The sequence below is a fragment of the Oncorhynchus mykiss genome, chromosome 29 (assembly GCF_057628025.1).
Source record: "Oncorhynchus mykiss isolate SJ-2025 chromosome 29, ASM5762802v1, whole genome shotgun sequence".
NCBI lineage: Eukaryota > Metazoa > Chordata > Actinopteri > Salmoniformes > Salmonidae > Oncorhynchus > Oncorhynchus mykiss.
This window is the reverse complement of record NC_143050.1, coordinates 31,494,929-31,521,255: the sequence shown is the minus strand read 5'-3', so window position 1 is coordinate 31,521,255 and position 26,327 is coordinate 31,494,929. Positions and strand designations below refer to the sequence as shown.

Here is a 26,327-nt window from a genome sequence, read left to right as displayed (position 1 = left end):
TTAGGATCAGTTTTGCATTTTTAGATCACATGGATAGGGGAGACTTGGGCCAATAATCATAAAGCGTCTCAGTAGTAGTGTTGATTATTGGATCAGTTATTAAGGTGTTGATTTGACAGTCGTTGTACCCGGAGTTCAAATCCTCCGAATTCGCTACAACATATGTGGGAATAATGGGCGTTTTCATTCATGTGGAAAATAACTGCAGATACAGTTATCACACAATATGTAGAATCATACATGCATGAAGGTTCTGCTGTAGATCGTCTAACAGCGCAATCTAGAGGAACAATAATCGACGGTATTAAAATCGAGTTGAAATCTAAGAAAATGCTGCCCTCATGTGGATAAAAATGATACCAAATATGTTTTTTTATCTCCACCTTGATCAGTCGAGTCTTATTACATTCTGATAATTATTCGGGAGGCTATAGAGTTGATCTCTGACACACTGGAAGTGCACTTATTTTTTATTCTGTCTACATTTTCATATTAATGTACTGTCAATGTTTATATCAGTGTATTTTTTAAAAAACGTCAGTCCAAGCCAAGTCCTTCCCCCAAGCGATGCAGCGAACCAATCGCTACTTTGCTTTTGGCGTCAGTTTGGTTTCTTAATAACTTTTCCGCCAGCAAAATCAGTGCCACGCTCCGAGAATGGAACTATTAGCCAACGGATACTCTCTCGCTTTTTCCTGGTGGATTGACGTTAATGCCCACGATCACAGGTATTATCAACCAGTTAATTTGCCTTAGCCGTGATTGAGCCATGATCACATTTATGACTTTTAGTTTAAGTGATGGGAATTCGTATACTGATTAGGTAGACAAAATACTTGGATCGCGCTAAAACACAACACAACTACTACTAGAAAGTAGTAGTTTCTAGCTAAGCTAGCTAGCTACCTAACTATTACCCACTTTTTTTAATGTACTGTATACTCTTTGCTCCGTATCTCCGGTGGCTGAATTGAAACTGAACCTAGCTATTGTTCCGTTTTTTTTTGTTTAGTCGGGTAAAGTGGGTGGCATTGAGTGAAGTCGTGGTTTGCAATGCATCGCTTGGTGACATTGGGATGGGTCTTTTTTTGTGGTTTGGAAACGGTTCTCAAGGCAACCATGGCCTGCTACTTTGAAGTCTGCCAATGCTGCAATCTCGATGCCTCTCTGAATTTCTGCTTCAACTGCCTTGGATGATATAAACACAAGGTAAGTTTAGAATGTGTAAATGTGTAGTGCTTGTCACAAATAATGAGCATTCTTGAACAAAGTCACAAAGTAGTACTTCTGAGTACTTCATCTCAATGATTGAATCCAAAGTACACTTAAAAGTAATGACAAAAAAAAACTAAACTCCATTGCTATGCACTATTAATAAAAATGTATACTGTAATTACTATGTATTACTAATGCTACTAGCCTACTACACAGGTATAACTTAAGAACAAGTTAAACGTCTGATGGGTTTTTGGGCTGTCTCTGTGTTGATGCTTTACCCCATCATGGACCCAAGGAACCCCTGAAACCCTATCGTTTTCCCCATACTTGCAGTCCGTTGTGGGACCATGTCTTCCACTCACTAGATGTAGACTAACTGGTATAGCGTGTTGTCAGGATGGAACGTCTTGTAGGTAGGCAGTTGGGAGACTTGGGAATTTTGCAACTCTTCCGTGGTCCCCTGACTTTGGTTTGGCTCAGTTATAACTTATAACTGGGAGCATAAGGCTATTCACAGCACTAGGCCCAGGTTGGTTTGTTATTCTCCTAGCTCTGTGTCTGTCTGCATGTCCTTATCTCTCCCCTCGCCTTGTAAGAAGATTAGCCTACGTTGCTTAGTCAGTTAGTAAGGCCATCTTGGCCAACCTTCACAGGACTGGACTCTCTCAGCATGGGTGAAGTCCGGAGGCTTCAGATAGATTCTCTGAATGGGCAGAATGCTCTGGTCCTCAGCCTTAACAAAACTGAAACGCATTGCTTTTGGCTCTGTTGACGTCTGTCCTGACAGCTCTGGGAGGGAGGGCTTGGAGTCTGGGAGAGGAGAGCCTGGCAGGTGCGCTAATTAGCCTAGCAGCTCTCGTTATCCCAGACTCAGAGAGAGAGAGAGAGAGAGAGAGCTCCACTGGCACCCCGGGGATTAGTTTAGCTGTCAGTGGGGCTCTCTGGAGATGCAGGACGACTACTGGGTGTGTTCAACAGATCAGCCCTGTCTGTCTGGCTGTCTGTCCGTCTGACTGGCTGACTGGCTGTGAGCTGTTGGTGAGCCCCTCAGGGTTTAATAACCCAGCCTGACCACATAACGCAACCTCGGAGTGCCTCGTGGGCTGTATGCACACGCCGCTTGGATTTAAGCAACAGGTGAGTCCATTCTTGATGCTTCACCCTCCACCGAATGGCTGTGATGTGGCTGTAATGACGAGTGAAGATGTGCATAATCTGAATTTATCAAAGATGCGATCTTCGCTTTCAATTCATCGGCCTATTTTAAGATCGACTGCCTAAACTGTTTGCGTTGAATGCATTCCATCTAGGCTACGTCAAAGTAAGTTTGATGTTCACTGATGAACCAAGTCCCGGAGCTGAAATTAGTCGTGAAAAATGCCCTTAAATTGTAGGTCTGCCTGAAGAGCTTGTGTTCTCCCTGTTGTCTCAGTTTAGATGGGTTGTGCGTCAGCCCAGCTGCCTCCTCTCTGCGGAGAGAGACTCTCCGTACATTTGCGTATGAAAGGAGGACAGAGGAGCCATGAGTCTGCTGCTTGTTCCACATATAGTGAGAGTCCTGTTTGTTTCCTCCACAACAAAGATGAGCTGGTGTGTGTATGTTAGAACACACTGCATATGCGTCCGTGTGTCAGATTAGAAGCAGCACTCTCCAAATAATCTGTTTTCGGTAATCTGGCATAATGATGAGGAGGACCAAGATGCACGGGGGCCACTTTTCTTAACGAGCAAGTCTAAGCTTGCTGCTTCACTTTCCGGGTCTGTGTGTCTTGTAAAAGTCATTTGTTTTCCCGTGTTGTTGTTGTTGTTGTTGTTGTTGTTGTTGTGTTCCATGGTTCCTCCTACAACACATTTCCAAGTAGAATGTCAGTGTGTCTTTGTGAGGTGCTTTGAAGTGCATCGAAGAGTACTGTAGTATGGTGAGGAGGTAACAAGTGTCTCTTGTGCAGATGAGGCTTCGTCAGCTTCCCCAGCGAACCCCCAGAAACGTCTCTCATTTGTCTTCTCTCCCGGCTTCTTGCCTTGTCCATGAGTCCATGCTCTCAATGCTGTTTGGCTGAAGGTGGGGGTGAGAAGTGGAGCCTTGAGGCCTGTTGTTCTCCGTGTTGGTGTTGTCGGTTACCACGGGGACGGTTAACAGCAACCCCAGAGCTCTATAGTAGGACTGAAGAGACTTTACACACCCATATTCCATGACATCCAGGACGTAGTTGAGGACATGATGTTCCCTGTTTTTGATAAAAGCCCGTATGTTTTCCCATTGTTAGCCTAACTAAATAAGCTATGTGCAATCTATCAAAACCGAGCTATAAAATGTGAGCCTAGTGATCTAATGTGCACAGACTAACCCTGTTTCTTCTAAGAGTACTGTACATTTAGGGATTGATTCATGCAATTTGTCTCCCCCTTTTTGTTATCTGACTTTGAATGAAGCGACCATTTCTATTTTATATACGTATAGTAAATATGATGAAATGTAAAGATTGGGCATACTGAAGGAGCGAACACGTGGTTTCCTGCTGATTGGTTTAGATGCTTCCATGTTAGCAGTAGGGAGCAGCTGTGTGTGAGGGTGGAGACAGACTGTTCATTTCCTTGCTCTTTAGTCACAGTTCATTAGCGCTGTGATCTGTGCTCTGCATCATATGAATGACTGCCTTAGTTACTGCCTTAAAGATGGCCTGCTGTTTGAGGTGTGGTGAAGTCACATCCGACAGAGTGGTAAGGATGCGGTAGAGAGCTGCATTTGGCTTTTCCCAATCGCCAGATGTTGAAGTGAATGTGTGTGTGTCCGTGAATATGTGTGCTTGCAGTTGAAATGTGTTGTATCAGAATCTGCGCAAAGTTATTTATCTCACTATTCCTGTATTGTTACTGCATTTGTTTTCAGGGTATCAAGTGTCCCAAGTGACAAAGCTTTCCATAAGACGGACATAGGCTTTCAGCCAGTAGGCTAGATTCTAAGCCATGGCTTTGGAGGTGGGCTGCAGAGGAGCAGCCAATCAGGATACTGGGTGACACCAGACCTGGCTAGAGGTCAGAGGTCAGATCTGAGAGAGGATGGAGACCAGAGGGCAACGCACAAGGGCAGGAATTTTGTTCTGGACCCCCGCTCCTCAACGCCCCTCTCCCTTCAGCTCCATAGGCTCAGAGGTGGACTGGGGGGAAGAGGAAGAGGAGGATGAGGAAGGTTGGGACAGGAAAGCAGAAGAGGAGGAGGGCTTCCACACCCAGATGGATGAGAACGGGATCATAGGACTGGACGAGGCCTTGGAGGATGTGGGTCCGGGAGGAGAGGAGAATCCACCCCGGTACTCTGGAGCCTTGGAGGGGTCCCTGTCCCCCAGTAGGGCAGGTGGGCTGCGGCTGGTAGACCCTCTAGAGGAGCTGAGTTATAACCTGAGTGAGCTGCAGGACTCTGAGCCACCTGGAGAGGACACGCACGCGCTCTCACTCTGTGAGTCACACATGCAGTACTAACAATGTCACAACAATTTTATTGCTAACAATGGCCAGTAAGGCTCTGGTTAAAAGTAATGCACCATGTAGGGAATAGGGTGCCGTTTGGGACTCAGGCAATGTAATAACTTCTTTAGCAAAATATCAGATTGCAACCGAGCCAGAAGCAACAAAGGCGTAAGCCGCCTAACGTCTGCAAGCAGGGGTGACCAGGCTGTGTGTGTATTGGTATTTCATTAAATAACCTTGTTTATGAACACGGTTACCGCTGAGATGGATGCATCTGAACTCACTCTTCTCCCATGCTCCCTCTCTTTCTCTGTTAGGTGACGATGTATTGGAGGACAAGGACAGTGTGGAGATCTGGAGTGAGGAAGAGGAGCAGCAGCAGCAGAAGGTTGAACAGGAGAAGAGCTGCTTGGTCGACAGGCAGCGGATGGAGCATCTCCCAGAGAGAGACAGACAGCTGGACGTGACGGAGGACGAGAAGGAGATAGAGGAGGAGGAGGACAGCGAGCCACACGCGCACACTGACATGATGGCATATCCTGTCATAGCCGGGGCTGGGCCTGGCTGGGATCAGGGCCTTATTGTCAGAGGAGGAGAGTGGGGGAAGGAGGAGAGCGAGGTCTGTGCTGTAGGCAGTTATAGGGCCGACCTACAAATAGAGGAGACTAATGAACTCTCAGAGAGTGACAGCAGAGGAGGGGAACGGTTGGGAGCGAGTGTGTCTGGAAACCTAATTTTCCCTCCCGACCTGCTCTGTTCATCCCCCCAGTCTCTCCCCTCCCCTCCCAGTTCTACCTTTCCTCACCTCCTCCACTTCTCCTCTGAGGAGTTGGCCTATGCTCCAGGGATTGAAGCCGAGACGTTCCCGGAGGATCCCACCTTCACAGAGAGCCTTCCGGAATCCCGCAGCAGCCGGATGAGCAACGCCCCCAGGCCTCATTGGCCGCTTGAGTCAGGGGGGGAGGATCTCAAGCCTAGGACCTCCCCTTACCCAGCAGCTATCTCTCCTGCGTATGGGATATCTTACCAACTCAGCGAGAGAAAAGAGAGGGGTGGAGAGAGCCCACAGGATGAGGCAGGCGTTAACCATCGGCAACACCCCTATCCGAGGAAGATAAGACAGAGCTTATCTGACACCCCACAAGCCATGGTTTGTTCCTCTCAGAAATCCTGGCATGTACCCTCACAGTCCCCCCTTCACAGCAGCACCAAGGACTGGAACCACCAGACCCCCAGGGAGAGCCCCCCCAAACCCCAACCCAGGAGTCATGACCTTGACATGGACGAGGGCCGAAGAGGCCCACTGACCTACCCCACCCCAGACTTCTCCAAGGTAGAGCCCAGGGTCCACTTCCCTAAGAGCGGCTACACCCCCCCCAAGAGCAAAGGCTCCCCCAGAAAGAGGTCTCTGTCAATGGAGCCCCCCCTGGTGTTCAAGTCCCCTGCTGACATAGTGAGAGAGGTGCTGCTGAGCAGTACAGACGGACCCCAATCCCCCTCGCCGCCCAACGGGCCCCGCAGGCCCCTGAACTCTATGGTGCCAGAGGATTTCAGATGCCCACAACAGGCCAGCACTCTGGTACAGCAGCTGCAGGTATATACACAGAGATCACCACGGGCACACGCTCAGACTAACTCTGATTCCTTAGCGTTCTGGCATGCTCAGACTTTTCAAGTGTCTGACTCACTGACACCAATTCACTTAAAAACTCACTGATTGATTCTCTAATTCACTATCTCTGGGTAGTGCTTCTCCACTTCCTGTCCAGCTCACAGTGTTCACTCTTCTCCTCCCTCCCCCTCCCTCTTTTCTCTAGGAGGACTACAACAGGCTGCTGACCAAGTATGCTGAGGCAGAGAACACTATTGACCGGATGCGTCTGGAAGCCAAGGTAGTCTATATGGGGGCGTTAGGGTAGCCTAGTGGTTAGAGCGTTGAACTAGTAACCAAAAGGTTGCAAGTTCGAATCCCCGAGCTGACAAGGTACAAATCTGTCGTTCTGCCCCTGAACAGGCAGTTAACCCACTGTTCCTAGGCCGTCATTGAAAATAAGAATTTGTTCTTAACTGACTTGCCTATTAAAATTAAATATGTCCACTGAGTTTGCAAAAACATTAGTAACACCTGCTCTTTTCAATGGCAGACTGACCAGGCGAATCCAGGTCGAAAGCTATGATCCCTTGTTGACCTCCCCTGTTAAAGCGGCAATATGTCACTTTTCAGGCGACCCGACCAAATGCACAAAGAAATGTGACTTATAGATCTGTCATTGTCATTGAAAGTAAGTCTAAGAAGTGGTAGATCTGTTCTATGGGGACTTACTTTCAGTTTTGAACACCAGCTTCAAACAGCTGAAAATGCAATATTTTTGGTCATAGAAAATGTATTTCACAGCGGTTGTAGATGGTACAATGATTCTCTAGACCATACTTGCTTGTTTTGTCACATAAAGAAAAGTTAAATCAGTGGAGATGAAGGAGAGGAGACAGGTTAAAGAAGGATTTTTAAGCCTCGAGACAACTGAGACATGGATTGTGTATGTGTGCCATTCAGAGGGTGTATGGGCAAGACAACAGATTTAAGTGCCTTTGAACAGGTTATGGTAGCACAGTAGGTGCCAGGCGCACCGGTTTGTGTCAAGAACTGCAACGCTGCTGGGTTTTTCACGCTCAACAGTTTCCCGTCTGTATCAAGGATGTTCCACCACCCAAAGGACATTCAGCCAACTTGACACTGTGGGAAGCATTGGAATCAACATGGGCCAGCATCCCTGTGGAACGCTTTCAACACCTTGTAGAGTCCATGCCCTGATGAATTGATTCTGTTCTGAGGGCCAAAGGGGGTGCAAATGAATATTAGGAAGGTGTTCCTAATGTTTTGTGTACTCAGTGTGTGTGTGTGTCTAACATTGTGTCAGCACACAAGTGTGTCATCTCGATAGCTGTATGTGCTACAAAACTTCTATTGAGAAATTGGCTGTAGACCGAGGCTTCTCTTCAAGGGCCAGGGGCTGTATTTATCAAGCGTCTAAGAGTGTAAACTCTGATTTTGGATCAGTTCTGGCTTTGAGATCACAATATATCAAGTGTATTTGTTGTCTCTGGCAGATGGAGTGGTTCAATTTAGTCCCCTCTGCTCTGCATCTGAATACATGCAGGCCACATGAAAGACAACACAAAGCAGATGCTGGAGAGGGCCCCTCAGGTGACCTGTATGATCATAGCCTGTGTTTGCCTCCCAAGTAGCTCTCTATTCCCTAGGTAGTGCCCTACTTTTGTCCGGGGCCCATTGGCTTCTGGTCAAAAGTAGTGCACTATATAGGGTGCAATCCGGGACACTACTTGTTTCAGAGGGCGCCCCGCATGTATAATACACTACCTACTGAGGAAAAACACCAGCCTCTGTGGCTGTCGGACTGTACTCGTCACCTCCCAAGAGCCACAGTGAGATTGTGATTCAAATGAAAGGAATTAGACTCTCAAAGTGTGTTATGGAAAGGGAGTTGTAGAAAGACGAGTAAACAGCTAGAGAATAAGATGCAACTTGCGTTACTGCATTCTGACTAGAACTTCTTTCAGCGCTGCTTGTGTATCCCAAGTTCCTATTTGGTAAGAGGGTTAACTACCCCACTTAGCTTTTGGCCATTTGCTTGATAGTTCTTAATTGCTCTCTGACCACCAATACTAAACACACACTAAGTAGACCCATCCTGTCATGTGGGGTACAGTCCTATGACATTAGGACAATCGCGTGCATTGTTTTTTGGCCCTCGTGATGCAGTGGAGGAAAGCAGGAAATGACATCATTGATGTCCGAGCCCTGTAGGGGTGTCCGCTCCAGATGGACAGGGTAGTGACAGTTTGTTGTCGTAGTCTTGGCCGTTCACGGTACCTTGTCTCGTAGTTGTTGGTTATAGCCTAGTCGTTGATTTTAAAAGGCAATTTACAGAGAGGTAGGTGTTCCTATCTGCCATCTTCTATTCCATCTGCACAACAGTCTACTCTTAATACTAATTCAAATCTAGCTTAACCCCCCCCCCCCCTCCTCCACCTCTCCTTACACACACTACCATCTGTCTCTCTCCTCCTCCCTCTGGAGACACAACAGTGTCAATGTGCTGGGAGGGCCAATTAAATCCTTTGTCAAGCACAGTCCCAATACCTGCTTCTAGGTTTGCCTGTACAATTAAAGCTGCGACACGCACAGATACATGTGTGTCATAGATCTGTCACGGTCATTGAAGGCAAGTCTAAGAAGGGGTAGATCAGTTCTATGTGCTCTATTTCTATGCTTTCCCGATATCAGTTCTATCACCCTGAGACCGAGGTAGAGCCGAGAGGGGTTGAAATAGGAACCTCTCCACAAAATGGAGGATGTGATGCATACATTAAACACACATAGACGGTAGAGCCACCCCATATAACCTCAGACTTTCCTGTATTGCGAAGCATCTCTCCTCCAAGATAGAATAGCTATAAAGGTCCCGAGACCACAACACCACTGGTGTTTAAATCCTTGCCTGCAGCTTTATGACTCAGAAGACGTGGACAGTTCTCTCTGCTACCGCACGGCAAGCGGTACCGGTGCACCAAGTCTGGAACCAACAGGACCCTGAACAGCTTCTAACCCCAAGCCATAACACTGCTAAATAGTTACCCAATTGACTCATCACCAATGTTCCCTCACATTCTTTGGTGCGCTGAGCAAATTTCAGGTCTGCCGAGCGCAAACTTGAACGTTGTGAAAATTCTGTGCCACTTCCAGCGCGCGTTTACTGTGAACACTGAGGCTGTACCTACTTTAAGTTACTGTTTTAACAGTGGCCATGCAGACTACTGTGGCTATTTGATCATAATGTGGGCCTACCAGAGTGGCCTACCATCAAAAACAATGGAGAAAATGCATCCCATAACATTTTAACATGGAAATAGCTGTTCTGTCATTCAGCCTACAGTAGCAGCCAATGTGGGGTGTTCAATGTAGGCCTACATTCCATGAGACTTTTCAAAACAACGTGCAGGGCTTGATTTCAACTTGTTTTAACCTGTACTGCACGCCCGCAAACGTGCGCAGCTTGGAGGGAATATTACTCATCACATATGCTGCTGTTACTGTTTATTATCTATCCTGTTGTCTAGTCGCTTTATCCCTACCTATATGTACACTACCGTTCAAACGCTTGGGGTCACTTAGAAATGCCCTTGTTATTGAAAGAAAAACATTTTTTTTGACCATTTGAAAGAATGTCAAATTCATCAGGAATACAGTGTAGACATTGATAATGTGGTAAATGACTATTGTAGTTGGAAGCGGCAGCTATATCTATATAGGCGTACAGAGGCCCATTATCATTAACCACCACTCCTGTGTTCCAATGGCACGTTGTGTTAGCTACTCCAAGTTTATCATTTAAAAAGGCTAATTGATCATCAGAAAACCCTTTTGCAATTATGTTAGCACAGCTGAAAACGGTTGTCCTGATTAAAGAAGCAATAAAACTGGCCTTCTTTAGACTAGTTGAGTATCTGGAGCATCAGCATTTGTGGGTTCGATTACAGGCTTAAAATGGCCAGAAACAAAGCACTTTCTTCTGAAACTCATCAGTCTATTCTTGTTCTGACAAATGAAGCTGCCAGTACCTAAATTACCATGTAGCCCTTCACAGTGACTCGGTACTGATACCCTGTGTATATAGCCAAGTTATTATTACTCATTGTGTTATTTTTTTGTCTTTTTTTTTCTCTCTGCATTGTTGGGAAATGCCCGTAAATAAGCATTTCACTGTTAGTCTACACCTGTTGTTTACACAGCATGTACAACAACAAAAATGATTTGAAACTCTTATCATTTATCAAATTTGTAATAATTTTGCTCATATAATTTATTACTTTTGACGCCTGTTTTTCCCTGTTGTCTCTATCTCCAGGTGAGCCTCTACTCCGACCCTCCCAAGCCCAGTCACGCTGTCCAATCAGGTGTACTCCATGAAGGGTCAAAGGTCATGACCCTAACTTTTCCCCACGCTCAGAGGGCGGAGCTCAGCTCAGGCTCTGTTTACCTAAATGGACAGGCTGCCCACCAAGGTACTAACAGCCATCTTATATATGCTTCCCAAATGACACCCCAATCCCTTTCTTGTGCATTACTTTTGACCAGAGCCTTATGGGAATTAGGAACATTTGGGACACACCCATTGCTTTGTTTCAATACGTTCTTACACTCCATTGACAGTTGATTCTGCCTCTCATTCAACATTTCTTTACACATTTATATTGTCTTTTACTAAAAAACAAATTTCTCTCCGCACTACAGGATATAGTGGAGTCTCCTCTGTCTGTCCCTCCTCTGCGGCCTCCTCATCCCCCAGAAGCCTGGACCCTGGAGTTGGAGAGCAGCTGACCAGGGCTCTCTCAAAGCAGGCTGAGAGGTTCCTCCAGCAGGTGCAGACATTTGAAGAGCTCCTGAGGAGAGGGAAACTTAAACCGTTTGAGCAGATGAAGGTATTGTTCTGATATTTATCTAATTTGAGTCTTGCAAATATTGTATAGAGGAGTGTCTCTCAGTGCTCACTGGCCACCAGGTTGTTTGAGTAAGGATGTGATGTTGTGTCCCTACAGGGTTTGTCCCAGCTGCTGCAGGGGCAGGATTCTCTGGAAAGAGGTTATCTAGCAGCACGAGACGAACACAGACTTCTACTGCAGAGAGGGGCCGAGCTGGGCCCCTTTGACCCCGGCAGGTGAGACCACACTGCAGGATTATCTACAATACTGTGTTTAAACTGATAGATTAAGTGGTGGACATCAAGTGTTTGTGTGTGTGTGTTTGTGCGTGTGTGATAGGGAGTTGGAGGGTCGTATATTCCAGTGTGGGATGCGTGTGGAGGAGCTCAAGGAACAGGTGGAGCAGACTGAACAGGACCGGCCCACCTCAGAAGCCCCTCCCACTCCACCTCCTCACCCCACCCCCTTCTCCATGCCTGCAGGGGGCAGCGAGCCCATGCCACTCCCTGAGGTACCGTGACAACACAGCTACTGAAGATAAAGGCCTGCATTTCCAAGATTGTTAACATCTCTCTCTCGCTCTCTCTCTCTCTCTCTACCTCTCTCTCTACCTCTCTCTCTACCCCTCTCTCTACCCCCTCTCTCTCTCTACCCCTCTCTTTCTACCTCTCTCTCGCTCTACCTCTCTATCTCTCTACCTCTCCCTCTCTCTCTCTCTACCTCTCTACCTCTCTCTATCCCTCTCTCTACCTCTATCTACCTCTCTCTCTCTCTACCCCTCTCTCTCTCTCTACCTCTCTCTCTCTCTACCTCTCCCTCTCTCTACCTCTACCTCTCCCTCTCTCTCTATCTCTCTCTCTACCTCTCTCTCTCTCTACCTCTCTACCTCTCTCTCTCTCTACCTCTCTCTCTCTCTACCTCTCTCTACCTCTCTCTCTCTCTACCCCTCTCTCTCTCTCTCCCCCTCTCTCTCTCTCTACCTCTCTCTCTCTCTCTCTCTCTCTACCTCTCTCTCTCTCTCTACCTCTCTCTACCTCTCTCTCTCTCTCTCTACCTCTCTCTCTCTCTCTCTCTCTACCTCTCTTTCTACCTCTCTCTCTCTACCTCTCTCTTTCTCTCTACCCCTCTCTCTCTCTCTCTCTACCTCTCTCCCTCTCTAGAGCCCAGTGTTACCTCTCCCATGGGAGTCTGGGGTGGGGGTGGAGGTTAGCTCGGCCAGCGGAGAGAGCGAGGGAGAGGAGGGAGGGATGCCGTCCCTGCTCCTCCATCCCTTACGTGGCGAACACAAACGCGTAGAGAGAGACTTCAGCATGCTGATGGACCAGTAAGTCTCAATCGATTTGAAACACTTTGGAATGATTTGGACATGAAGTACAAAACATTCTAATATCAGGGATCATTTTTAGACTGCTTACAGAGTAAGGAAATATGTCATTTATGTAATTTGGATGAACTATCCTTTTAAAGAAGGTCTAGTCTGTATTACATGACGTTGTAGGACAGAAGTATTCAAAATCAGCCAATGAAAGGCAGGCTGTTCTTTTGTTCTAAATATAATCATGGTATTGGTCAATTTAACAGTGGTGTAAATATCAGTTTGCTTCCAAATGCCCCTTCCAGCTACCAGAGTTTCAGGGAGCTGCCCAGACTGCTAGACCTGGATCTGACAGAGGGAGACCATGACTCTCCTGACGCAGGAGAGGAAGCCACACATTCAGGTGGTGAGGGGACAAGAGAGGGACCACACCCAAGGACAGGGAGGGAGAAGGGCCACACAAGTCTCGCTCAGAGGTGAGCCTGAACTCTGCACCAGGCTTGTATTCACCAGGAAGCAAAACAGAACTGGGGAGTGTCTACCTGAACCTATCCAATAAGAAGCCCTTGTTTTTGTTGCAGAAGGTTTTGCTACAGTGTGCACTGTGTACTAATGAATACGAAGACTGGATAACATTTATATTACTCTAAATTATATTATGTGTTTTCAGACGGCCAATGCATGGTCAGCAGGATGCTGCATTCATTCCAACGGCGAGACCAAGGACCAGCAAATCACTTCCTCCTTCCCCAAAGGACCTCAGCCAATCCACTGCATTTCCTGACCTGCTGGCCAATGACAGCAAGAGGTCCGAGGTCAGGAAGTCTCATGGCAGCAGTCTGACCAGTTTGGGGGAGAGTGCTGCCTCAGAGAGGCGAGGCTCCAAACTGCAGCCTGGGACCAGGAGAGTGCCGTCCCAGGTCAGATCTATCATTTTCTTATTTTATTGTTTTAATGAATGAATGATAATTAAGTTACACATTTATCTCTTCCACTGAGCCTGAAAGAGTCATTTGTCTGTGTTGACCAGGATGGGATCATCTCACCAGAGACTGACAGTGGTTTTGTTGGCTCTGAAAGCAGTCGTCTGACTCCTGCAGCACCTAGTGCTCTCCACCAGAGGGCCATAGCGAGGTGAGCTACTGGTGCCCCTCCTTCCCTCTTCCTCTACCCTCAGTGACTCGGCTGTCAATCTCGCAGAACATGACAACACATTCCCCAGTGTCTCACACACACACATACACACATACATGCACACACACTACTGACACACCTTTACACAGCTCCGCACTGTGCCCTCACAATGTCCCTGGCTAGTTGCCTACAGAGCTTAACCTTCCCCGTGTTGTTCCTATTGCTGTTTGCCCAAGACTGACAGCTCATGGGTTCCCTTGTAATCTTATCAGTGTGTGTTCCTGTCTTTGTTTTACTTTCCCCTTCCCTAGGCTGTCAGTCCCTGAGGAGCAGAGCCCAGGGAAGCCCCAACACACATCCCCCGTGTCAGGGCAGCCTCTCCCCTCTTCCTGCACCCCCTCACACAGACCACAGAGACCAACCTTGCTGGAGCACTGTGGAGGCTCTCGTCTGAGCACCCCAAGGCAGGTACGGGGGTCTTCAGGGAGAACCAGAGGGGAGGAAAGGAGGGGCACCTCAGCCTCCAGCTCCCCCCAGCACAGGGCCAGCAGGACCCCCCAGCCCTGGGCTGGCAGTGGCACCAGTGAGTTTGGACCAGACAGTGACCACAGTGAGTCCATGCTGTTCTGTCTATAACCGTCTTATTTAGGTTAGGTTGCAAATTGTGTTCTTACAAGTGACTAAGAACAAATTAATCGATATAGTTTTTATATTTTATATAAAAAACAAATTAAAATAGAAAGCAAATAAATGAAATTGGCACCGGCCAATTTTCTGGGAGAAGAAAAAAACAGCGAAATAATGCTTTTTAACCTATTCATGGATGGAAATACAATTTGACCAGTCATGCTTATCAGTCTATGGGTTAATTTGCATAATTTAGTGTAATTAAATTGGCCCGTGTGTATATTTGTTATGTATGTTATTTAGATACAGAGCATTTGAGCTGAAAATCTGTCACTGTGCTTTTATAAGCCCAATCATTGCACAACAATTCTAAATGCAATCGTCTGTTAAAAATCGTTTTTTTGGCCATGATTAAAAGAGCTGCTATTTTTTATTTCTCAGCTGGTAATTGAAGCGCCCTTCCCATTCGCCATTTTAAATGCATGGCCAACGGAAGGTAGGCTTCATCAGCACGTCACACACCACTTTGCAATGAGCTAGAGGCAGTATGCATTTTGAAAACATAAAGCTACTTAATTGTTTGAAACCTGAATGTTTTACTACATATCATGAGGTATGTTTTACCTTGCTTCAAAGTAGCCGAGGCAAAATCCAACCGTATCCGCAGAGGCAGTTATATGACTTCCATATACCGTTGAAACCAGTAGTCTGGTTTCTCTCATGTTTTATTGGTTTTCAACTTCCTTTCATTGTCTGGTAGCCAAACGCACATTCGCGTGTCATCGACTGCCTTGTGCGCATTTCCTTTTCTTTTCTTTTTTAATTTTACCCTGTTTTTCTCCCCAATTTCATAGTATCCAATTGTTAGTAGTTACTATCTTGTCTCATCACTACAACTCCCGTACGGACTCGGGAGAGACGAAGGTCGAGAGCTTCGTTCGAAACACAAGACAACCAAGCCGCACTGCTTCTTAACACAGCACGCATCCAACCCGGAAGCCAGCCGCACCAATGTGTCGGAGGAATGTAGCGTAGACCTACTGGTTGTATGAATTTGGAGATCTATCTTCCCACAGCTGTACCAGAGTCTGTTTGGGCTATTTCTTTCCGACAGGCTGACCTACAGAATAGGTACATTTTTCTACTATGGGGGATAGTAGATTGACATAGGCTCACAGACGGCGCATCCATAAGACTAGAGGAAGCTAAGCTTTCCCTTAGTAAATTGAATTAAATTGCCAAAATTACAGTACATAGCCTAATTAGACACGTTGGCCATTTTATATGGACAAGGTAGTTTTTATTGATCTGTTTGTCCGTGTCAGCACAGTGGGCTAGCCTGTCATTTGTTTTAGTAGCCCTTTCCTACAGTCAAATTAACTTGTGGTCTCATGGGTGGAATGTTATTCATATTTTTCATAATTTCATAATTTGTGTTGTTATATTTCAGTCTTCTGTGATGAATATAAAGTGTAATATTTGGGATTCAAACTCTAAATGTAATACATTTCTACTCTATATCTGACATGGTACAGGAAGAGTCTTCTGTTTAATTAAGCCCATAACCATGTATGGGAGGTGGACACTTTTGTTTCATAGTAGATTTGTGTTAAAACTACCAAGAAACACTCAGTGACCCTGATTTAGCCCACTGCAGTATTAAAAATATTCTACTAATGTCTTCAGCCATATAAAGTGTAGTAGAATGGCATGAAATGTATTTTTCCCATTCAAAGAAAGAATCTGATGTAGCCTGTAGCTCAGACCTGTACGCTATTCGCCCTCAGCCACGCCTTCAACAGTCTTTTTTTACGAATAGTGATTGAGTTATATTATTACCTTGAATTATGACTATCCAATCTACTCATCACATTACGAATAGTAGGCCATTTTATATAAGTCTGCAAATGCGATGACGAATGGCCTGATTTATTATAAAGGTGCGTTTTTATGGTGAAGATGTACTTCCCCAAACTTCTAACTCGCGCTCCGCCTGCAAAGGCTAGTGATTTAGCTGTTCATTACTCGTCTTGATGGCTGAGGAAAAGTAAACGTGGACAGTTATTCTAACAGCTTCAAAGTGAGCGGTGAGGACACACGGCGTTGCATCCTCGACTTGCATGTTCTGTTAAGATGAATTACCATAATCTAAATGTGAGTTCTGTCATTCTGAGCACCGTGGGTTCGACGCCATAATCAGGTTACGCACACGATGCATATGGTTCCGGTAAATTTTTCTCACGTGTCCGGTAAATTTTCAAATGCTGCCGGTGAAATGTCCAGCGCCACATTTTCATACCGGAAACGCTGGTACACAGTCTACTCTGTGCCAGAAACGTGTACCCTCCTGAGAGGAATCAGGGAGGCAGCTATTAGCTGTTTGGCTTGTGTTTCTTTGCCCGTGTCAGTTAATTTGATCCTCCACCTCTCCCCTGCCTTCTGTTTTAAACCCCTCTCTCCTCTTTAATTCCTCCTTCTATCCTAAGTCCACTCTGCGTCAGGGGAGGATGAGGGACGAAGTGACCGTTCCACCCGAACAACCCAGCATCGCTGCCAGCCAAGCCCCTCCCCCACTGCACCCTATCACCATGGCGATCCCCTCCGAGCCCTGAGCTCTGGTCAGCTGACCAACCGCAAGTGAGTCTCTCTCTCTCTCGACACAACTGCTTCCATGGCGATAGTGACACAAACAAGCACAGATTTCTGAGTCTCTTTGGAAAGTATTGGCTGGGAGTTGAAGAGGGCTGCTTCACTGCAGCAAAAATACCGGCTCCAACCCAAGTAGAATCTAGGAGGGGGGATTATTAGATGTTTGATATTTGATTTCCTTTTATCCCGAGGGTGTTGACTGGCTGGTGTCTTCTCTTTTACCTGGGAAGTGAGGTTCTGGCATTGGATCCTACCAGAGCCATATCTTTATTTTATCATTCATATTTATTTGAAAAATCTAGCTCTGGATCCTACAGCGTTTTATTGGCAGGTGTCAGTGTGTGTCTAATGTGTCCGTGTCCCTGGGTCAGGTAGAGTCTGATACATCAAGTGAAATGCCAGTCAACCTGAGTCATTTTTACATTCTGTATTTCTGTTTGATTTGATTACAGACATGGAAGCTGGTAAATGTGGAGACTCAGGAGGTACATACTGTACCCAGTGTTGACTCTTGCACGGTGTGACACTGCATGAGTGGGCCCTATTTATTGACTCACATTATAGGAATGAGTTTAGAAAAAGATTGTGTATGGTTTGGAATGTCAAATTGATTCGATTGGCTGGGTCAATTGTGCGTTTTAAAACCTATAACAGATGTCATATTACTACAAAATTACTAACTACAATATTTGGAACAAGTAACAGTACAGTTACCAATGGAGTTGAAATGGCAGTGTCTACTCTATAACATTGAGCTAGAAAATGTCAACACTTCTCTCTGTACTCATTCTCGCGTGTGTTTGTGTGTCTGTCCCTCAGTGAGGCCATCCAGTCCCTGCAGGCGGAGGTGGGCAGACTAAAGGAGCGACTAGAGGGCAGTCTGAGACAGACCAACCCTCCCAGTCCTGTTAGAGCGCCCCCCTCAGCCCAGGATGGCCACACACACTCTCTCAGCTCAACACCTCGTACCAGGTTCGCCTTTTTTTTTTACCTTGTCACTTATTTTTAAGGGAGATCTCATCAGACTTGTGTTACTGTTGAAACAGGTTTATTGGCATTTTTACTGGCCCATAAGGGCTCTGGTCAAAAGTAGTGCACTATATAGGGAATAGCGTCTCATTATCTTTCTTTCAGCGTTTCTGATTTGTAATGTTCCTTTTGATGTCTCTACTCTCTCAGGTCTGCTCAGCAAAGGAGGGGTGGTGGTAGAGAGGAGAGCAGGGAGGAGAGGAGGTGGGGTGAGGAGCAGCAGGTGGAGGAGAGGTCTCCCAGGTTGACTCCTAGAAGATCAGCCTCTGTTCCCAGACAGAGACCTGAACTGGACATCAGTGAGTTATGGGCTGACTGTAATGCAGAGGGTGTTGTTGTTGCAGCATACATAAACGTTGTGTCCCAAATGGAACCCTATTCCCTAAATAATGCACTACTTTTGAACAGAGCCCTTATGGACCCTGGTCAAAAGTCAGAAATATGTTGTACGTAATGTTTTCGCCATGGTTTCCTTTGACCAAAATGAGCTGGACATCAGAACAGCTATCACTAATCTCGATTTGGATGAGAACTTCTACTTAAGTGAGTCGGTACCGAAGGACATTTTGATTATCCTGGGCCAGGCCCAAATCTCCGACACTCAGAGAAGGAGGAGGCGGCGCCATAGAGGCCGTCGTGCGGGATTCCTGACAAGACTATGTTGGAGAGTGGATAAACCGCCTCTGCCTTCCGTTCAATTGTTGAACGTGCAATCACTGGAGAATAAACTGGACGAGTTCCGTTCGAGACTATCCTATCAACGTGATCTGAAGAACAGTAATACCCTATGTTTCCCCTAGTCGTGGCTGAACAAGGTCATGGAAAATATTAATCTCACTGGTTTTTCTATACTTCGGCAGGACAGAACGGCAGCGTCGGGAAAGCTCAGGGGAGGGGGTGTGTGTCTCTTTGTTAACAACAGCTAGTGCATGATCTCTAATATTAAGGAAGTCTCGAGGTTCTGCTTGACCGAGTTAGAATACCTCATGAGAAGCTGTAGACCACACTATTTACCAAGAGAGTTTTCATCTATATTCTTCGTAGCTGTCTATTTACCACCACAAACCTATGCTGCCACTAAGACTGCACTATAGGGTCATAAGCAAACAACAAAATGCCCACCCAGAGGCGGTGCACCTAGTGGCTGGTGATTTTAATGCAGGAAAACTGAAATCCGGTTGACCAAATTTCTACCAGCATGTCACCTGTGCAACTAGAGATTAAAAAACTTTGGCTACCTTTACTCCACACACAGGGACTCATACAAAGCTCTCCCTCGCCCTCTGTTTGGCAAATCTGACCATAACTAAGATTGAATCAACAGGACTGATCAACGAGACTAAAATTTAATCGTACTACACCGTCTCCGACGCTCATCGGATGTGGCAGGGCTTGCAAACTATTACAGACTACGAAGGGAAGCACAGCCGTGAGCTGCCCAGTGACACGAGCCTACCTGACGAGCTAAATTTAAACTACTGGTCAAACGTTTTAGAACACCTACTCATTCAAGGGTTTTTCTTTATTTTCTTTATGTCCATTGCTCGTGTTTCTTGGCAAGTCTCTTCTTATTATTGGTGTCCTTTAGTAGTGGTTTCTTTGCAGCAATTCGACCATGAAGGACTGATTCCCACAGTCTCCTCTGAACAGTTTGTGTGTCTGTTACTTGATGTAACAGTGTCTGTTACTTGAACTCTGAATCATTTATTTGGGCTGCACTTTCTGAGGCTGGTAACTCTAGGTAGACCAGTACATCACTGGGGCTGATCTCCCTGCTATTCAGGACATGTATATCAGGCGGCGTGGAAGGAAGGCCCGTAAAATCGTTAGACTCTAACCACCCATGCCATAGACTATTCGCTCTGCTTCCGCACGGCAGGCGTTACCGGTGCATTAAGTCTGACACCAGCAGGCTCTTGAACAGCTTCTATCCCCAAGCAATAAGACTCATAAATAGTTAACAAGATCGCTACACAGACTGAGTTAACCTTGTATCTTTATTTGACTTTTATTTCATTTCCCCCCACTCTCTATGCACACTCACAGGGCCCTACACACTCACACACACACACACTCCATCATCTGCTCACTCACATATAATATACACAGACATTTATACTGACTCTATATACACACACACACACACACACACAAACTGCTGCAACTCTGTTTCTTATGTCCTGTTGCCTAGTCACATATCTACCTCCATCCCTCCAGTATCCATGCACATTGTAAATACGGTATTGAACTGACCCTGTATATAGTATGCTAACTAACTTACTTAATTATTGTATTCTTCATATTTCTTCTTATTTCTCGTTGTTTTTCTACTATTACATTGTTATTGAATATTGCGTTGTTGGGTTTTGAGTTGGCATGAAAGGCATTTCACTGTACTTGTGCATGTGATGTTAAAACCTGAAACTCAAAAGGCCCTAAAAATTGTCAAAGACTCCAGCCACCCAAGTCATAGACTGTTCACTCTGCATACTGAATCTCCAACACACACACACTACATACGCTCACACACATGCATATTGACGCCACACACACACAGACACACTATAACACTCTTCACATACACTGCAGCAACTCTTTTTATTATCTATCCTGATTGGGTAGTACTTCTACCCCAACCTACATGTACATATTTCCTCAACTACCTCGCTCTTCGACTCGGCACCGGTACTCCTTGTATATAGCCTCGTTATTGTTATTTTGTGTTACTATTTACTTTTTTTCCCCTAATTTGCAATTATTCAATTTTTTGAAACTTTTGAACTGCATTGTTGGGGAATGGGCTCGTAAGTACGCATTTCACAGTAAAGTCTACACCTGTTGTATTTGGCGCATGTGTAACGGTTTTCTTGACTTGAAGGAGAGGCGGACCAAAACGCAGCGTGGTTTCTATTCATGGTTCTTTAAATAAAGACAACTATACATGAACAGACTAACAAAACAAGAAACGTGAAAACCTAAAACAGCCCTATCTGGTGCAAACACAGAGACAGGAACAATCACCCACAAAACCCAACACCAAACAGGCTACCTAAATATGGTTCCCAATCAGAGACAATGACTAACACCTGCCTCTGATTGAGAACCATATCAGGCCAAACATACAAATAGACAAACTAGACATGTAACATACAATGCCCACTCAGATCACACCCTGACCAAACGAAACATACAAAGCAAACTATGGTCAGGGTGTGACAGCATGTGACAAATAACATTTGATTTGAGCCTCATGTATGCTGCATTACACAGTACATACAGTGGGTATCAAAATTATTCACCCCCCTCTTGAATTTTGTTGCATTACAAAGGGGGATTGAAATTGATTACATTGCGATTTTCATTTGACATTGATCTACACAAAATACTCTGTGAAAGTGAAAATAAAATACTGTAAATGTTTACAAATGACAAACAATGAAATAACTCAAATATAGTTGCTTAAGTATTCACCCCTTTGTTCAGGTATGCCTAAATTAGTTCAGGAGTACAATTTGTCTCAACACATCACATAAGAAGTTACATGGACTTAGTCTGTGTGAAATAATAGGGATGTACATGATTTTTTTAAATGACAACCCCTTACTCTGTCCTCCCATAAAAATACAACACCTGTAAGGTCCCTCAGTCAAGTATTGAATTTCAAGCACAGATTCAACTACATTTTTTTTTTTTTTTAGAAAGCCTCATAAAGAAGGGCAGTGATTGGTAGATGGGTAACAATAACAAATCAGACATTGAATATGTCTTTAAGCCTGGTCAAGTTAATAATAATACAGTCCTACTTTTGAACTGAGCTGCAGGACAGGAAGGAAACTGCCCAGCGATGTCACCATTAGGCCATTGGTAATTTTAAAACAACTACAGAGTTGAATGGACGTGATGGGAGATCAACAACATTGTAGTTACTCTGCAAAATTGACCTAAATGACAGTGGGAGTGAAAAGAAGAATGCAAATAAACATATTTGAAAACATGCATCTTGTATGCAACCAGGCACAACAATTATACCGCATGAATACATGGCAAAGGCATAAATGTTTTGGCCTAAATGCAAAGCCTTATGTTTGAGGGGAGTCCAACACAACACATCGTAACTGCCTCTTCATTTTCAAGCATGGTGGTGGCTGCATCATGGCATGGGTATGCTTTCCATCGGCAATGACAGGGGAGTTTTTCAGGATAAAAAGAAAGTTACAGTTTTGACTTATGTGCTTGAAAATCTATGGCAAGACTTGAAAATGTCTTTCTAGCCATGACCCCCAACATCTTCACAGAGCTTGAAGAATTTTGAAAAGAATAATGGACAAATATTGCACAATCCAGGTGTGCAAAGCCCTTCTAGACCAATTCCATATTAGGATGGTGTTCCTACTTTTGGTATACTCGATGTAGTATATATCTAATATATTAGTGTTTTATTTGACATACATTTTAAAGAAATGTTCAAATTTATAAAAAAACAAAAAAAAAAATTGTAGATCGTTGACACAAAAAATGACAATTAAAATCCATTTTGATCCGACTTTGTAATAAAAATGTGAAGAAATCCAAGGGGGGTGAGTACTTATGAAACCCACTGTACATAAACTTCAAAATCCACTTCACAATACAATAGCTTTCATTCTTTATTTACTAGAATGCTATGTATTCTGGGTACCCTAAGTATAATCGATCAGAATTTTTGGGGGATTTAGTTTGTTTTATCCTCCAGCGACAGAGTCGGAGCATTTCCAGTCCACACCCAGACTTCGGTTCTCCAGGCGTATCCCAGTGTCCCCTGCAACGTGGGGAGGCAGCCGTGGCAGAGCAGAGACCGTCAGGAACAGCGGAGCCCACACAAGTAAGAAAGACTTCTGTTTTAATATACAGTATGCTACACGGTGATATAAATGTAAAATACAGTCTTTTAGGGCTGTCAGAGTTGATCAGTTAACTCAAGTACATTTTTGGTAATATTAGTACACATTTTTTATTGTAATTAATCGCATTGTCTGAAAGCGTTCAAAATACACTGAAAACATCCCAAATACATCATCTATACAGCTAACAACAACAATACCATGTAAAACCGTGTTGACGTTGAGCTTAAAGAAAGTGTGCTTTAATCAATTTACCTGCTTTTTTACTTACCGCTACTTTGGGAAAAATCAAGACTTCAATATCCCTTCTAAGGCTTTCTGTATACAAAATATTGAATTGCAGCTCAATTTAAGCTATTTCTGATTTTGCGATGAATCGTGATTTATCTGTATTGTATTGTGATTGCAGGGCAGCATGTCAGTATGTCTGTAGGTGGAGATGGTGGTGATAAACCTGACTGTAGAGGGAGGCAGGCCCCTGTGTGTCCACAATGTTCCCCACAGACACACAGCCATGGACACTCTACACGTAAGAGCTTCTCTCTCAGGCTGTGTCCCAAATGGCATCCTTTCCACGGTAGTGTACTACGCATTGGGGTCTGGTCAAAAGTAGTACACTACATAGGGGAAAGGGTGCCATTTGGGACACAGCCACAGTCTGTGGTGTAATGGTGGTTTGTGTGTCACAGTGACGGTCGATCCTGTGCCGTCTCCACTCCTTTCTGCTAACTCTTTATTCTTCTTTCTCTCTTCCTCTGACTGACAGGACCAGACGGGGGTGGTGGTGACACTGAGCCTATCCACAGTCACACTGGTCTTCATTCTCGCCACTGTCCTACGTGTGGAAGGTCTCAGACGTACCGGAGCACAAGCACGAAACACGGTAAGCAACAGACATGTCCAAGTTACCATCTACTTCCATTTACTTCCTATTTTATTTAGTGCTGTATTGCTTTGCCATTTTAATTGACAACAAATGTGTACTGATTTTTTTTATTCGCAGACCGACGGACAGAGAGCGACTCAGGTCCCGCCCACAGAGGCAGCTGGCCAATGAGCTCCCCCCACGGTGATGTGAGAGGCGTATACTTTGCAGCGCCGCCCCCTCCTGTGCTGGGCAGTGTGCCGCTGGTCCAGTGTATGCCAGTGTGCCCGCCAGTTCTGTGAGTACCCTGCTCTCTCTCTCTGTCTGGACATGATGAAGTGGCCGTTAGGTCATTCTGCTACAACCCCATCTGTTGCCAACCCTAATGAAATCCCTCAGCGCTGAGACGCACCATCTTGTGGTATTTGTTTCATTAGTCCATTGTTGATATAATCCCAAAATGTTTTGAATGTCAGCAATCAAGTTCTCAGGATATATAACTTTCAAAATACAGAAATAGAGCTGGTGTGATATGATGTAAAACACAGCACACATGGTGCAGGAGTTCATCTTTTGGCCAAAATCCTGACTTGAAGATGTAGGTGGTTACATTTTGCATAAATCATCTAATTATTTTATTAGTGTGAATATTTCAATCACAAATCTGTCATGATTTTAGTATTAAAATCCCACTTTCTTCCCCTGTGTATTAAAGGTGCAATATGCAGAAATCGCTCCGCCATTTCCTGGCTGCTAAAATTCTAATAGTTTGCCTAATTTCAGTTTCTGTATAGTGTAGAGAATCATTGTACCATCTAAACCGCTGTGAAATATATTTTCCATAACCCAAAATATTGTATTTTCAGCTGTTTGAAGCTGGTCAACAGAACAAAAAAGACACAAAAACTAAACGTAAGAACGGAAAGCATAGAAATAGCACACACAGAACAGATCTACCGCTTCTTAGACTTGCTTTCAATGACCGACCTTTAACGCACATGTCTTTGTGAATTTGGTCAGGTCGCCCAAAAAGTGACACATTGCAGCTTTAAGAGGGGTAGTAAGTGTCGTTAGAAGGGCTGTTGTTGTGATATATACCTGGCTTGTTCCCTGCAGGTACTACTCCAGCCCTGTGATGAATGTAGCTCCATCCCAGCCCCAGCCCATCTACGTGTCTCTGGGTGGGGGTGTGGCCACTGGGGTTAGGGGTCATCATGAGCAGGTCCGAGGTAGAGCTGGCCATTCCCTGTCTGCTGACCAGCGCTCTCTGAGCAGCTCTCTGAACCATGCCATCGAGGCGGCCAGGGGGATGAGGGAGGCCTCTCGACGCATGGCCCGCACCATCGCCACCGGACTGCACCACCAGGAGGCGCTGTCACTGTCCTGCATGTACTGATGGACCAGACCAGACACACACACCGGGGGTTGTGTTCATTAGTGTACACTGTAGCAAAAATGTTTTGCAACTTAAAAAGGAGAACAAGCGTTTCTTATTGGAGACGTTCAGGTACTGGTAGTCCCTCCCCGTTTCGGTCTGTTTTCTTACGTTTGGTGTCTAGTGAATATGACCCTGGCAAGTCTTTGGACCAGCCACTCTGTACTGACATGGACATTTCTAAATGTGAAGTTATTGTACTGTGCACCTAGTATAACAGTTCGGTATTTGGGGTAACATGAAGTAAGTTCCTGGGTACAGATCCTGGGGCCTCAAGCCAGTCATTCAGCTGCAGGTTTCTTGGTTGCAGGGAGTGAGGAACTACAGACCCTTGACATCAGTATTTGATCATCACCCAGTGGCTCAGCACTGATAGGAAAGTAGGGTCTACAAACTGTACTTTATACAGGTTACTACAGGTTACAGCTTTAGATGAAAGGTGGAGTGGCTATGTTGCGATCTCAGGTATCATATAGAAACAGCAGTTGTGGGTTCTGGCAGCTTAAGTGGACAACAGTAGCAGTTCATCTCGTACTCATAAAAATGCACTAGAATCTGCATATTAATGATTTACGTTTCGAAATAACGGACATCTGCACATGTTTAGTTTACTATGAAACCTGGAATTAGTTTTGGACATTTGTTTTGTTACATTTGTACAATGGATGTGAGACAAAGAAATGAAATTGCTGCTATGGATCTTCAGATGAGATGAAACATTCACACATTTTCCCCTAAGTTATTGATTTTAAATCGGGGTTCCTCAGCTGGCGGCCTGCAGGTGGCTTCATTTGGAATGATGTTTTTTATCAAACATATCCGTTTCAGTCTACCATTGATTTGGAATTATGTTCCAGACCTTTCGCTCAACAAAAAAGAAATCGTCGCACGGCTGAATCAAGTTGATGATCCCGGTTCTAAATGGTTTGTTTCAATTTTATTCTTCATCATTTGTGTAATAATGAGTTAATAACGTTAGTAATTGGTCGTATTTTTATAGGTGTCTTAGTTTGTGTTGAACACAAAAATTAGACTTTAGGTATACACATTTCTATGATTTCGGAAATGCAGATTTAAAAAAAATATATTAAAAAAAAACCTGGCTTATGTACTTTGATTATCCAATTATTTTTTTTAACTAATATTTTTGTAGCAAAATCTTTTTATTTTTGCTTTGATGCCAAATAAATGTTGATGGTGAAACAA

The 26,327-nt window shown here is 44.8% G+C and overlaps 1 protein-coding gene across 10 annotated transcripts; it reads left to right on the top strand.

Moving 5' to 3' along the window:
* The first annotated feature begins 580 nt into the window (after window positions 1-580).
* On the top strand, window positions 581-26,327 carry akna (AT-hook transcription factor). 10 transcript variants are annotated; one of them, XM_021590769.3, is made up of 22 exons: window positions 617-728; window positions 1,114-1,209; window positions 4,109-4,675; window positions 5,004-6,280; window positions 6,504-6,578; window positions 10,614-10,770; window positions 11,000-11,187; window positions 11,305-11,423; window positions 11,527-11,698; window positions 12,348-12,511; window positions 12,808-12,978; window positions 13,173-13,422; window positions 13,533-13,636; window positions 13,948-14,246; window positions 16,750-16,900; window positions 17,732-17,884; window positions 18,092-18,240; window positions 22,674-22,802; window positions 23,231-23,350; window positions 23,588-23,704; window positions 23,825-23,984; window positions 24,803-26,327. In XM_021590769.3, the coding sequence occupies exons 3-22, from the start codon at window positions 4,279-4,281 to the stop codon at window positions 25,080-25,082; spliced, it is 4,632 nt and encodes a 1,543-aa protein (XP_021446444.3). In that variant the 5' UTR covers window positions 617-728; window positions 1,114-1,209; window positions 4,109-4,278; the 3' UTR covers window positions 25,083-26,327. The 10 variants fall into 10 exon arrangements, with proteins under 10 accessions (XP_090083158.1, XP_036824176.2, XP_021446446.3 ...); XM_090227031.1 differs by having other exon boundaries at window positions 633-728; window positions 1,013-1,209; XM_090227032.1 differs by having other exon boundaries at window positions 581-1,209; window positions 16,765-16,900; window positions 22,680-22,802.

Coding starts and splice junctions, on each gene's coding strand:
- akna (XM_021590768.3), top strand. CDS start 4,279: ATGGAGACCAGAGGGCAACGCACAAGGGCAGGAATTTTGTTCTGGACC. Junction 12,979..13,172: donor CACACAAGTCTCGCTCAGAG/GTGAGCCTGAAC, acceptor ATGTGTTTTCAG/ACGGCCAATGCATGGTCAGC. Junction 18,241..22,673: donor GAGACCTGAACTGGACATCA/GTGAGTTATGGG, acceptor TTTATCCTCCAG/CGACAGAGTCGGAGCATTTC.